The 14,250-nt window shown below is 46.2% G+C and overlaps 1 protein-coding gene across 1 annotated transcript; it reads left to right on the top strand.

The window, feature by feature from the left end:
* Positions 1–2,753: 2,753 nt before the first annotated feature.
* LOC135996727 (uncharacterized) lies at positions 2,754–7,237 on the top strand. The gene is made up of 4 exons (XM_065648907.1): positions 2,754–2,805; positions 3,166–3,335; positions 5,637–5,667; positions 6,867–7,237. The coding sequence occupies exons 1-4, from the start codon at positions 2,754–2,756 to the stop codon at positions 7,235–7,237; spliced, it is 624 nt and encodes a 207-aa protein (XP_065504979.1).
* The last annotated feature ends 7,013 nt before the right edge of the window (positions 7,238–14,250 follow it).

The raw sequence follows: 14,250 nt of genomic DNA, 5'->3' as shown, positions 1-14,250 counted from the left end.
ACTGTTGGGTGTCTGAGTGAGAAGAGCTGGGACAAACATGCTATCGAAGGTTGTCACAGGCAGTCACGGAGGCAAACAGAAAACTCCCACCTGAATACGTGGGTGGTAAGTCTGCGAGTCCCGATCTGTGCCTGAGCAATGAAATTACCTCAAGTCCCCCAGGCCAGGCTCAGTCAGAGGCAATGAGGTTAGGACCATATTGCAGTTGAGCACACGAATTTCCCATTCTGCTTTAATCATCTCAGCAGATATTTCACATTTTAAAATTGGCTGACAGTCAAATGCCTGCACCCATGAAGTCCAACAGAATGGAAATTCAAGGCTAAAAATGAACTTTGTGTATTTTAAGCTGGGACACTGCTAGCTGGAGGTCTGTCTAACACTTGTCCTTTAAAGAAACCAGGGAAGGGAAGCAAGGGAGAAAAGGCAGGTAAGAATCACAGCCTGCTCCTTTGTACAAAGCATGGCTGCTTCTAGGCTGGATTTGTTTCCATCCCTTTCTAACAGGCTATTAGGAGAGAAAGGAAAGGAAGGACAAGACCAGCATACAGTGATCACCCCGTCAATAAACAGATTCATTGCAAAATCATATTCTGAGATCTGAGGCTACTTTTGACAAATGCCAAGAAACGTGGAAGAAAATTAGGCCAAACGTGGCAGCAATCGCATCCTCTGGTCTGGTGGGCTTAGTCTGAGCTTGTTTTTTCCAACTGGACATAATAAGCTTAAACACCGTCCTAATAAAAACTGCTGGGATCTGTAAGGGAAATACAGTTGAGGTGCAGCCATAAATATTCTTTCAAATAAAAAGAAAGCCTTAATTTCAACAGTGCGTTTACTGCGTCCTGCCAGGGCTCCCCCGGGCCTGCACAGGGCTGGTGGGATCGCTGTGCTCCCAGCCCACTGTCCCAGATTGCGGCAGCAATCATAACTTGTTCGAACAAAAAAAAAAAGGGAGAAAAAAAGGTTCTTTTGCAGGTTAAAGAAAAAGAAAAAATTTGCTGAAATGGCTGTTGGTAGGTCTTTTCTTCTTGTGATTTTTTTTTTTTTTAGACCTTTTGCTGCCTCTGCCCTACATGGGATGTCACAGAAGTCTCATTTGCATGCTTTAAAATGAAGATTGCTTAGGTCTTTTTTTGTGGTTGAAGCCAGAAGTTTAACAGCAGCGAGCTTAGTGTCTGAGGCTGCAGGGTCAGAGCCACAGGCCAATGCTGGTTTGGGGTCAAAACAGGGCTTCTAAACCAGCTTGTGGAGCACCTGGGGAGAAGCAGGCGCTCTGACCATCAACAGTCCCTGTTTGCAGCCGAGGGTCTGTATTTGTTTTACGGGCGTTGCTGTATTTCAGGGTGACTGACTGCAGGGTTGGGTCCAGCTCAGACAAACAACTGGATCATTAGAGGCTCTTGCACACACAGCTTTAATAAACCAATTATTTCAGGGAGAAAGGAAAGGGGCTGGTGCAGGGACAGCCCTTGTCTCTTCTCTGGTGTCAGTCCAGGGCAGGGTGCAGAGGAAGGTGGACATCATAGAGGTTAACAGGTCTCCCCACGCAGGCCAAGTCCTTGATTACCTTTTTTTTTTTTAGGGAGGAGTTGGTGGACAATACCCTGCCTCCTCAACCTTAGTCATGTGGAGTCACTACCAAGGCAGGCAGAAAACCTATACGGGCTTGTGGGGGGCACAGGAAAGTCACATTGAGGTTGTCTGAGGCTTTTCTTTCCCACAGCTTGCCCTGAACCTGCCCCAAAGCGTACCCTGAGGGGTAACCAACCCTGCTGGGGCCAACACAAGCAGCTTTCCCTCTGTCTCGCCCTGAATTAAATGCGTGCTGAGGACCCGCTGTACCACTAAGTGAGAATTTGAAAGATGAAGTGGGGTATTAACACAACAGTTCAGGTTTTTTAGTTTTGTTCTCGTGCCCCTTCCAAATTTCTGTTTCCATTCCACCCCTCTGCAACACACAGGGGTTTCACTTTGGTTCTGTGCAGCTGGAAGAGCCCAGGCTTCTCCCACAGGTTCGGAAGAGGAGAAGGAAGAGCAGGAGCAAGACTAAAGTGTATAAAGGACATTTTCCATGCACTATATCCCCAGCAAGGGAGTGCAGCAGAGCTGGCAGAGATCTCTATGTGGCATCTTTGTGTGTCAGAATTTCTTTTTTAAATAAACACCAATGAAGAGCACTTTTTCATATTGAAAGAAAATTCAAAAGAATGTGCAGAATTTCAAAATAGAAACTACTTCCAAGGTTAACAGTTAAACTTATATTTCTTTCAGGTGTTTTTTTGGCTTTCCTTTGTTTTTTACTTCTCCCATCTTTCTGATTTTTTTTATTTTTTTGTCTCCCACACACAACTTCTAACTCACAATTTTGTTCCTACAATAAGGAATTCAAAAGGAGGTTAGAAAAAAAATCAAAATGGCAAAAAAAAAAAAAAAAATAATCTTAGGAAGTCTTTGAAAATCAAACAGCTCATTTCAAACTGCAAACTGAAAGCCATATACAAAATCCCAACTCTTTTCCTACTCTCCTTCCTCCTCCAGAAATGACATCGGTGTGGAAGTCAGGCTGGTGGTTGATGCAACTGTTCCCATCTGCTGATAAGGCTACGCTAAGGCTACACTAGTGGCTCCATGGCAGGGATCGCTTGCGGACGTATTTTTGTGTGTGGTTTCACTTTTACTGCGTGAATCATGCCCTCGGGGAGCAGCAAAAATGCCATTCCAGCATCTGTGCTCAGATCTGTGCTGTCAAAATGAGAAACAGATTGAATCCGGTTGACAGCTTCTCAGCCATAAAAATCACTGGTACCTCTGGAGACAAACAGATTGCCTGCAGCCATGGGAAGGTTCCTGTGCTTGGCACCTCATCCCGAGTTTGCAAGCTTTTCAGAGCCCTAGCAGCCTGTTGCCACAGTTTCATTTTGGTCACTCCGGGCCAGGAGCCAAATGAAAGTTCTCTGCCTCGGTTTCATGAGGAAATGCTAACGCATTGCCTCTTAGCCCGGGCTAGTGGTGAAACACACGGTGGCTCCTCCTCTTGGCTTTATTAGCATGGGGAAACCTCCAGCATAGAGTCGTGTCCATGCTCTGCTGTGGCAATAAGGACCTCGGGAGCTCTGGCAGTGCCTTTCTCAGCCGTGGTCCTGTTTGCATCCTCACCTCTAGCTATCTCAAGGATAAGCATCGTGGAAGCACCAGAGTTGATGATGGATGGAAATATTCCACAGAAAAGGAAATTCCCATGTTGTCAACTGGCTTTTTATACTTCAATATTTGCTTTGATTATGATTCCAGCTCTGGTTTCTGTAGTCTTCTGTTTACTCCATCATAAGCAGGTAAGAACAAAGCAAAATTCCTAACTCTGGCATATACAACACACGTATTACTCCTGATGATTAACACTGCTGTGTTGATGCTATCAACTAACTGCAACCTAGTCATTCTTTCTCGTTTGGAGACAGCAATCACTTTTACTTTCCAGGATTTCAGCTGGTAACATTTCCATCAGTTCCTTGGGTAAATGTTCGCAGTATTTTGCTTTAATTTCCATAAGATTTAAAAAAAAAAAAAAAAAAACCACCCCAGTTTTTATTTATCTTGTTTCCTTTCCTACACCAATGATGTATGCTGTCCTTATATAAGATCAACTGATGATGCTCTGTAAGGACAGGAGAGGCTGAGGAGTCCTGGTATTTCACCAGGCATGAAGCCTTTTCACTCTTGATTTTACCAAGCGCTAATACAATATAATCTAGCCCAAACAGCGGTTACTGAGTCAAGTTGTCTTCTGTGTTTCATTAGCTGATTTCAATGGGCTTTTTCTGTTTGTATCTATATGTACAGTAATGAACAGAAATACAGGGGTGGGCCAAGTGACCCGTTTTTTGAAAACTAAGTTGTCACTTTCTAGTCTCCAAACTGTGAATCAGTCTCCTGGAGGATCCAAGTGCCAGTTTGGGGCACTGGTTTACATATCCTGCTGTGATGTAGCTCCCTCCAGTTTCATTCTGGGGGGAAAGAGGACAATGAAAAAGTCCCCTTCTGTTAAGAGGCAGGATGGCTTTTTTCCATGGTCTGCCACCTTCTTGTGGCTTAATGATACCAGGAACCCCTCTGAGAACTGATCCTACAATGCACTGATTTTTTTTTTTAAACATGAAAACTGTTATATTCCCTCAAGAGAGGAGCCTGTTCTGCACCTTACAGCACTATCCATTTAGCAGATAATAGGAAAAAAAGATTAATTTGCGTTGGTATGTTTAGCTCTGCTCCCACAGCCTTTCTCATCTATTTGGGAGCAGCTGCATCCCTCTGACAGCACACGGATACAGACAGCATTTCACACGTGTTTGTTCTTCCCCCTCTTTTTTTTCACGTTGCAGAAAGTTACTTTACTATGTGAAAGAACTGCCTTTAGTGCTGTTGAGTCATATTAATTGAAGAAAGCAGGACTGGGTAACGAAAGCGTTTCCCTGCAAGGGAGCTGAGAACCTCCCCAGCACTCGGGACAGCAACTTCCTAAGTAACGGATGAGGTTGTACCTCAATAGCGCTTTTCAGCATCTCAGAGCTTGCAACCATTAAGATGCAAGACAGAATTGAGTCCCTGTGTCTGCAAGTTGATCCCAAGTCTGCTTTTTATGGGCTCTGGCCAGAGAGAGAACATAGCTGTGTAGGAAGGGCATGACCTCCATAAGCAAACACTGAGCATGAGTCACAGGAACAGACTAAAATCTCTTCCCACTGACGGTTTGTCACCTAAGCACCTACGGAGCTGCCTCCTTCCCCTGGCTGGAAGGACACTGGAAAGCAGCTCTGACTGCTGGATCAGAAATCACCACGCCTGCCACCCCAAGCTAAGCACAGTGTAGTGGCTAAAGAGAAGTAGGCTTAAAAGTCAGAAACTGTCCTCCCTGTTCTGCTTACCAGGTGTGACCTTGAGGGCATCCCTTCAGCCCTCCGTGTTTCCTTCTTCCTCCTTGCACAGGGGCTACAAACCCCAAGAGCGACTCTAAAGAAGAGGTGGCAGGTGGCTGCTGCCAGCTGCCGTTGCTGCTCTCAGAGCACAAAGTGTCACAGAAAAGCATCAAGCGCCAGCATGGCAGTGCACGGCTGCTACACAGCTCTGCCGCGCACTGAATCGGTGCGAAATGAGTTCAAACTATGACGCACAGAGGGAAAGGTTCACAATTTCAATGAGGGTGAATTAGCGCAACACTGTGCAGCTCCCCATGTGTATGCACTGGTTTTAAATCAAGTCCTTGTCCACAAAAACCTCACATGTGACAGTCCACAGGAGCTAAATCCGGGGATGAAATGAAAGTCCTGTCACCCAAAAGGAGCATAGACATCCTTCTAGGCACTGCTGGTAGTTGTCTTGTTTATTTTGTGAAAATACCCCCAAAATTGATACGAAAAATGCTGGTCTATTCCAAACATTTCAAGCTTTGCTGGAAAACAACTGCTTCATAACAAATCATTGCTTGTGTTTGTTTGTAATTACACATAAAAAGGTTATTTCCCTTCCTAGGAGAATGCTTTTGTGCACTTGTAATGACAATGCTCCTCTGTTGAGTTCACTGATAGATGGAAAAATTGCAGTAAAAAACACTAACCAAGTCCTGCTTCTTTCCACAGGCACCGGCGCTGTGCTGGGCACATGGATATCGTAAGTATGGAGATTCTAGACCCGCTTTCTGGTTTTGTCAGGCTTGTGCTGTGACAAAGATGACTGTCTCACAGCCCTCATTCCTGTTTACAACTGCCCCAAGGACAGGTGTAAGTTCTGACCACAGAAATGCGGAGCCCGTAGGACACTGTGGCCACGACAAACAGATCTCCCCAGCCCTGCGCCCAGCGCGGTCAGCCAGCAACCAGTTCTCTGCCGGAATCAGCCACGTGCAGCTCTCTGAAAATGGCCAGTAAAATCAGCATCGCAAGTGCCAGATTTATTGCTGCCAAGTGTTGGGCATCAGTTCCCTAACCTCAACATAAGGCAGTCCAACAGTAATGCCCCATATACCAGCTCAGACACACCGAGAGATTTAATTAAACTCATGCATAAAACTTGAGCTAATGGCTGTTGAGTGGGCGAGACCCGAAGCAGCCAGGAGCCCCCAGGCAGACGCAGTGGCTGAAGGTTCCAACCAGCGCTGTGGCCGGAGCTGGGTGTCCCTGTTACATGGCGTTGGATCCATCCTGCATCGAGACCTCACCGCATTACGTACTGCGGACACACATGCCCTCACGGCAGGCACAGTCTGACAGTGCTGGGCTGTCTCCTTACCCAGTTTGTCCGTGTGCAGCAAGGGGTATGACACAGCTGCCACCCTTCGTTAGCTTTAATGCTGACGCCATGTGTTTGTCCAGCACAGAGAGAGGGGCAAATCTGGGAAGATCCTGCAGGCTCAGCTCTTGTGAAAGACTACATCCCACAGCAGCCAGTGAGCAGAGGATTACTGTAATCACCCTCATCATCCTCAGATCGGGCTGAAGTTCTGCCCATGATTTTTTTCTTATTAGAGGTGAGCTCAAACTCAACCCTCAGCCTTGAAGGTTCCCTGTCTCCAGGGTGTTTTCTGCAGCTAACCTGTCCTGGTGGGGAGCCCCTCCAAGCCACCCATGGCCCTGGGGGTCCTTCACAACCTCTCCTGGCAGATTAAGACCCCTTCCTAGCACTTCTGAGGAGTTAGTAAACTCAAAAAGATCAATAATAATAACCACAACAATAATAATTAAAAAGTCAGGAAGGGAGTGGGCAGTGAGATGCATTGACAGGAAACAGTAACAAAACATGCTAATGTACAGAACAAAGTTGTCCTTAAACATAATTAATCACTGTACCCATTTTGTTTGTGTTTTCCTCAGTAAAAAAGTCCTCTACAGAAAATTCCATGGGTGTCATGAGCTGGGAGTGGAGCTTAGAGCACTGCGACGGATTTGTACAGGACCGTGACCAGTACCTCATAATCGAGCAGAGCGGCAACTACTTCATCTACGCTCAGGTCAACCGCGTAAAAGTTATGGAAGAGCCTTTTACCGTAGAGCTGTGCAAAGAGCCAAACAACACCCTCAACAAGGTTACAGGACCAAAGGAGGGAAATGAAACCAGAACAATAAATTTTGGGAGACCTTTTTTCCTGCAAAAGGGAGATAAGCTGTACTGTCAGGTAAATACCCGTCATCTTGATGTTATTCAGGCAGGGAATCAGACTTATTGGGGCCTGTATAAATTATAGCAGGATTCTGCTCTGAGTCAGCTCCTCCCTTATTCCCTCCAGGAAACCTTAGGTCATGGATGAAGAGTCTGCAATTTCTTGTTGTATGAAATTCAACTTGCTGGAGTACATGGGATAGTAGGCTGGTATCCTGCAGTGACAGAGTAAGGTGTAAAACAAAGAGAACAGCAAACTTTGCTAATAACGGATGGCACCTGATTGTCACGAGGTACGAGAGAAAGATGCTTCTGGGAGGAAAAGTTCTTGATGCATTATGGGGTTGACTCTGAGATCCTGGAAAAACAAGTCACTATATTCAGTCTGTTCTGAGCTGGGGAGGAGCTCTGCTCGGCAGAGGGCTGCATTTCAGAGCTGAGTACACGTCAGTGCCTCAGGACCCTTCTAACAAACGGTGCTATGTGAAGCTAAAGTATTCTATATCCTTCCAGCAAAACCTGCCTGTGAAGTGACATGTCTAGAGGACAAGAATTAAATAGTTCAGAAACAGTCTGTGACAGAAGGAAAGCTTCTCAGCCCCATCCACAGCCTTGCCATGAGCAAGGGAAACACCACTTCCCTGGGGAAGCTCCATCTTCATGGGTAGTTCAGAGCACAAGGACTTTTCCAGTCAAGCACAAGCCGTGCAGCACCTCTGTGAGTTCGTGTCAGCTCCCTCCCTGGTCCCGACACGCACACCGCAGTGACCCTGCGGATCCAGCCAACGCAGCTCCTTTGCATCCAGCTGCCATAAAGGTTATGTCACTGCTGGCTGAGTAGCACAGAAACACAATTAAAGCTGCTGCATGTAAGTAGAGATTGCAGAGAAGAGATAATGATAAAAAAGGAATAGATAACAATAGAAAGATGCATAGGAGGAGGGTGAGCACGGAATGGAGAGCGGAGGATGGAGGGTTGGAGCACCGTTCCCAGCAGTTTTTGCTATGCTGCGTAGTGGGTGTTGCAAGCAGGGCAGGGCAGACAAAGTCCTGACATGAAATGGGGAAGGGCTGAGCATCCTTCTCTACCACCTCCCCTGCGGTCCAGGCAGCGCATCGGTGTCCAGCACAAAGCACAAGCCGTGCCAGTACAGCAGCAGGGAGGAGGCAAACATGAGCTAGCAGGGGAGCAGCACACCCGTCACCTGCTTGGGGAACCAGCAGGTACCGAGGCGCTGCTCACTTCGAGGCCTTGCCTATCTGCTGTGCTTCCTGGGATGAGCAGCAAATCACCTGCGGGTCACAAGAAGGTCTCAAGACCTCAGCAAAGTGCTCTTGGAAAAGCAGGCTGCTGTGGCTGCATGACAGCCCAGCTGCCCCCTGGCATGGTTCATTCTCCCTTGCCTGAGCAGGCTCTCCCAGGGGCTCTGTGCTTTGCTTTCCTCCCACCCAGACCTTCACAGGTGAAAACTCCTCGACTGTTCCTCAGAGCATGTCACAGCCTTGTGGATGGATTTTCATGGGAAAGCAAAGCAACTGAGAAGCTGGCTGGTAATAAACAGTGATTTGGGGTGTGTTGGGGCAGTTAGGGGTGCTACTTGCTCTAATAATTTTATATTCTATGTATTGTAACTCTGATGAACCAAGACACAACTTTTTGCAGAGATGTCTGCAGTCTTGTGTTTTGTTTCATACAAGCTGTTACCAATTAAAATATTACTCCTGTTTTTACTTTGCTTTGTTGATTTCCCTTAGTTTAAAATAAAAACAATCTTACAAACCACAAGTGTATCTCACTTCTTCAATAAGGACCGAGAAGATAACTGACTGACACATTTCTCTACCCTTCATCTGCTTTCACTGAACTGCTGCTTCTGCTCCAAGAGCTTGGCAGCCTCAGCACAGAGTAAGATCAGTTGGAGCTGCGCAGTCCTGGGGCGGTGCTGAACTCGACCCTCTTCCCAGCACGCAGGGGAGCTGCATGTGGCCCAGCCCCACAGGGACGGAGAGAAGGGGGATGTCTGCACCCAGGGCAACCCGCACACCAAAGCACATTGAGCCTTGATGCAGGCAGGCAAAGCAACAGGCCCTGGAGGCGTTTAAAAGACACGTAAATGAGGTTCTTAGGGACATGGTTTAGTGCCAGTGTCGGGTTAATATTTGGACTCGATCTTGAGGGTCTCTTTCAACTAAAATGATTCTATGATAACGCTTCGGCATTTGGCAGGAGCTGCTATGTCAAGACACGCACGCTGCCACCCTCCCCGGTTACTTTCTGAGACACAAAACAAGCCCCAAAGGGTCCACTGGGGTTGAAGGACTCCTTGTTCTACATATCAGAGCAGCAAAACCCCAGACCCTGTAACACCCTGGCCTGAAGATCTGGCTCCAAGACCCAGGCACCCAAAGCAGGGATGAAAGTTAAGACAGATGCAGAAATGCCACTGCAGTGAAACTGCCTGGAGGTGCCCTTGCTCCATGGGAGGTTTTCAACATGCCCACCAGAACGTCACTCAGAGCAGAGACGATGGATGGTCACAGCAGTACTTGCCATGGCTTATGCGAGCTGTTGCGCCTCCCATCCCTGCCCTGCACTTAAGCAACAAATAGGAACACCCGTTTCTCCGAGTCTGGCTTTGCCCACGACATGCCTATAAGGCTCTTAACACAACAGTACTCACATTAGATGGGGCCGGCCTCATGAATGTCAAGAAATAATAAGAGCACTCCAGACATTCCACCCCAACCTGTCACTGACCAAGCCATTCGGATTCCTTGAAAATTTAAATGTGTCTCCTTGCCTTGCCCCTGGCATCTGGGAACGCATAGCAGACCTAAAAGACAAGGTTCTCCAAATGCCTCAGGCTGGAAATCCTGCCCCTCTGAAAATTGATATGCAGAATCAATGCAGTGTCAAAAAGTCATTTACATTAAAAAAACCCTTCTTTTTTTTATATTTTGAAATTATCTCTTGCCTCTTAGTGTTTTCACTGAGACATGGGGTTATGAAAAAGTGGTATATTTCTCTGTGGCATGATGTCTTTTTAATGAGATGTGTTTTCTAATCTACTGCAAGTATGATTTAAAGGAGAGTGAATGCATCATGAGATTGACTGTATAAACAGCTAGTCACGTGCCTTCAACTAGCAAAAAAATGATTTTGTTTTTGTTTTATGGGACTCAGGGAGTTTCTGCTTTCCCAGAAGCTCAGTACACTTGCACAGCCCTCTGGGATCAGAGACACAAACGGCCCTTGAAGCGCAGAGGTCAGTGTCTTCAGAAGTTAGCCAAAACGTGGTCCTACAAGAATAAAAATAATTACTTGAATACAAATCACCCCAAAACCACAATAAATTCAGAAGCTTTTCTGTTCAACAAACAGCCACAAGCCACGTATCACACCACACCTCGTACACTACGCTCTCCACAGTCAGAAGTCACATATCTTTTGTTCTAGCATGATCTGATAATTTAATTCAAACTTTCAGGCAAAAAGTGCCTCAAAGCACATCAAAACCAGTGCGGCCTTTTCTCTAAGTAGGAACAGACACACATTGTTTGGAACAGCACCATTACAGAGGCTTCGCAGCCTGCTCTGGAAGTCACTACTGAGCCTGGCCAGTCAATGGAGTAGCCAGAAGACCCTGGGGCAAAGCAGCTCCAGTTTTGACCTGCCCAAAGACACAGTGGTTTCTGCCTAAGCTGCTGATGTGTTGAGAGGTTCCAATGTCCAGAGCCGTCATCGGCTCTCTGAGGTGAATTATACAACGTGCCACAGTAGTGCCTGAAAACCTGCCCCAGCACAGCTGCCACACGCTCCCTGCTCATGCTGATTAATAAATGTACTGTACATTAAGAGCTTTTCCGTCTCTGTTTTTGCCATGCAAAACCCTGCTCTGAAGATTAAATACGCATTGCACGGTAAATCTGTGTGTGCCTCAAAAACAAGTTAAACTTTCTGATTGGTGAAATGAGTGGATGATGCTGTCCTCTTCACAAGCAGGGAGCCTCATCATGACGGAAAGGTAAATGAGTAAATAACAACCTTTAATTCGGGTTGCTTGAAGCAAGCTACCTAAACACCTGATTTTTCAGAGTAGCTTCTATTGTACAAGCAGAACTGTCATTAATTTTGGTTGTAACTTCCAGTGCTCAAGACTTCTGCAGGTCAGTCCAATGAGGTCATGCAGCTTAGAACATTGGAGCTAAGCAAGCTGACTTGGATCCTGGTAGGAGGATGGCTACCTAAGCAGGGTGCTTTAAAAAGCCTTTCCTCTGGAAAACACGACCTCTGCTTTCTGGGCAAGAATGAGCTGTACTGATGGAAATTTTCCAGGGAAAAAATTTTGTCTGGCACAAAAATCCTGAGCTGGGAATTTCAGTTCTAAAGATGAGTGCATGGGAAGTGGAAAACTGCTGAACACAGTCCACCGAGAGAACCAGGAGACATGCCTACAGAGTGACAACTGCTTTTACAGTTATATTTCCCATAAATCCTTAGTGAGAAAGGCTCTTGTGGCAGTGTTACCCCTCTAGTTTCTCAGCTAGGTGGAGATTTAATGGTGCAGCCCGAAAGGCCTTAGGCACCAGGCTTTTGGTGACCAGTCACACCCCAGCTGAGTGAGGTGCAGCACTCCACTTTCCTGCTTTCTTCTTGCAAGTTAGGGAAGGGTTTGCATCATGTGCAGCCTCTCCACCTCACAAGCCCCACCGTGTGAGGTGGCACTAGCGGGTGCTTTGGGAGGAATCACCCTCCAACCACATCCAGGTTTCTGTGTGCTCTGGTACCTCCTGATTTCAGGGGTTGACTGTGCTGGGCACTTCACTTCCATATAAGCACAAGACATCCCATGTCGCCCTGGATTTTAGCCTAATAAGCAAAATACATCTTAGAGGGGAAGGAAGTATTACCGGCACGTTAGAGATCGGGAAGAAAGGCACTGCAAGAAGATATGATTTCATTAGGGTCATCAGGAGTCTAGACAAGCAGAGATGGGACTTGATCATGGGACTCAGGGGAAGGTCTTAACCCAACATCCTCACCATGAACAGTAAAAGCAGTGGTAAGAGCACTCAGGAAATAAACCAGAAAATGCCATATCTGGATTCAATTATCAATTTCTTTTTTCCTCTTTTGAAGAAAACAATGTAATACATTTACAACATCTCAGAAGAGGTGAAATAAAAAAATAAAAAAATAAAAAAAAAAGGAGCTTCCAAATGCTAGAAGTGTGATTGTGGTGCAGAGCACAGTGGTGTTAGCAGGCTGGCCAGCACAGCGCTCTCCCACTGCTTCCGCTGGCCTCGCTGGACACCTGCTCGTGCCATGGATCCCTGGGCTTTGGCAAGCTGGGAAGCAGAAACCCATTTCTGCTTCAGGTCTTCCAAAACAGGATTTTGTATTGAACGGCTCCCCCAGCATAAATTGGGCAAACCTCACCTTTCATCTCATCTGAGATGGAAGAACACAACAGCATTTTTTTTTTCTTTGAAATACAATATTAATCTGTGAAAATCAAATTCTGATTTCACACCAGCCCTGCACAGAAAGACCCCATAGCACGACAGCTCCCGGTGCCTGCAGAGCAGTCGCTGGGTGCTGCTAGCATAGGCTTTATGCACAACACAGCAAACACGCTTTCTTTTGGACCTTTTGGCAAACAGCACAAGGGCTCAGCCCCAGAGCGGTGTTGGAGAAACTGCCTCACGGCACGGCGGTGCTGCTGCAGAGGACATTCGCTGATACGGGCCAGGACCCTGCCTACCCGCCCGGCAAACCTCTGAAGAAGTAGGAAGGATTTGGAAGCAAACATCTTCATCTCTGCAAAGTAAACAATTCACAGAAGAGCCGCTGAAGGGAAGTCACAGGGGTATGACTCACTTCTGATATAAAAATCACAAAGTATTTTGTTATGCAATGGCTTGGAGGTGAGAGCTGGGCACTGTTTCATCCTGCAATCCCAAACTCACTTCTTGCCATCACAGGGAATACCTTCCTCCAGCTCCACCCTTGTAAGTTCCCTGGCACGCATCTTACTGGAATTTTTCAGGTCATCTCAAGTCCTGCAAACATTTCCAACCCGAAATAAGGTTTGGCTGGTTGATGCCCTCCCTCTCCTCTATGTACAAGGCTTTTGCTCCCAGTGCTCCTTTCCTTCCCTCATCTTAACTGTCCTGCAATGCAGCTCACTGCCACCTCTCCTCAAACAGTGCCACAAAACTTTCAACAGGAGCCTTGCCAGTGGCTTTCCCACAGCACCAGATACTAGAAATGCAGGCTTCAGTTAAAGAGTTTGGAGGAAAAGTGCAAAAAAAAAATAAAAAGAAACGGAAGGTATCAATGGAAACTGAGCATTTTGCTTCATTTAATCTTCAGATTTTATAGCCGGCTTCACAATATTTTAGGTCTCAGTCAAAATTTTTCAATATTTGAGACTAGCAATAGTGGAAGATCAAGTAAACCATATTAAAAAAAATACTAACAATCTGAGTTGTATGGAAACCATTATGGCATTGTCAACGAACCGCAGTTTACGAAGTGTTGCATGCTGTGGACCGCATTATGAGATTTAACTTAGAAAAACCTATACAAACTTTTGAGATGCATGGAAGAAGTGTTGCATGACATAGTAGGGAGGAATACAATAGCAAGTTCCAATTCTGGGCATTTTTGTGCTGATCTCAGCAGCCCATGAACTTATAAAGAAGGTCTTGGGGTTTTTTTTCACAACTGGCATTTGTCTCAAATTCCTTCAAATGAGTCAAAACTGTACAGCTGGAGCTGAGCACTGGGAAAAAGGTTTCAAGCTGTAGATCTAAAGTTGATCCCTGAACTGGCATCTCATAGCCAAGATAATGAATACCACTGGCTTTTGATGACCATCGGGTTCATTGTAAACTTTAAAATTTACAATGAACCTTCAGTTTAAAGGCAAAATTTATCTCCAACATCAAGAGTACCCAATATACCTTCCCATAGGAAAGGGGGGGAATCCTAGACTTTTCTGTTACATACGGCAAGTCTACACCCATGTGTGCTGGAAAGACTTCAGATGACCTGCAATCACTCTGCTTCAGCCCTGCTGCTCACGATTATAT

Source organism: Caloenas nicobarica, chromosome 20, assembly GCF_036013445.1.
Source record: "Caloenas nicobarica isolate bCalNic1 chromosome 20, bCalNic1.hap1, whole genome shotgun sequence".
Classification (NCBI taxonomy): Eukaryota; Metazoa; Chordata; class Aves; order Columbiformes; family Columbidae; genus Caloenas; species Caloenas nicobarica.
The sequence above is the reverse complement of the archived record's forward strand: the minus strand, read 5'-3'. Positions and strand labels throughout refer to the sequence as shown.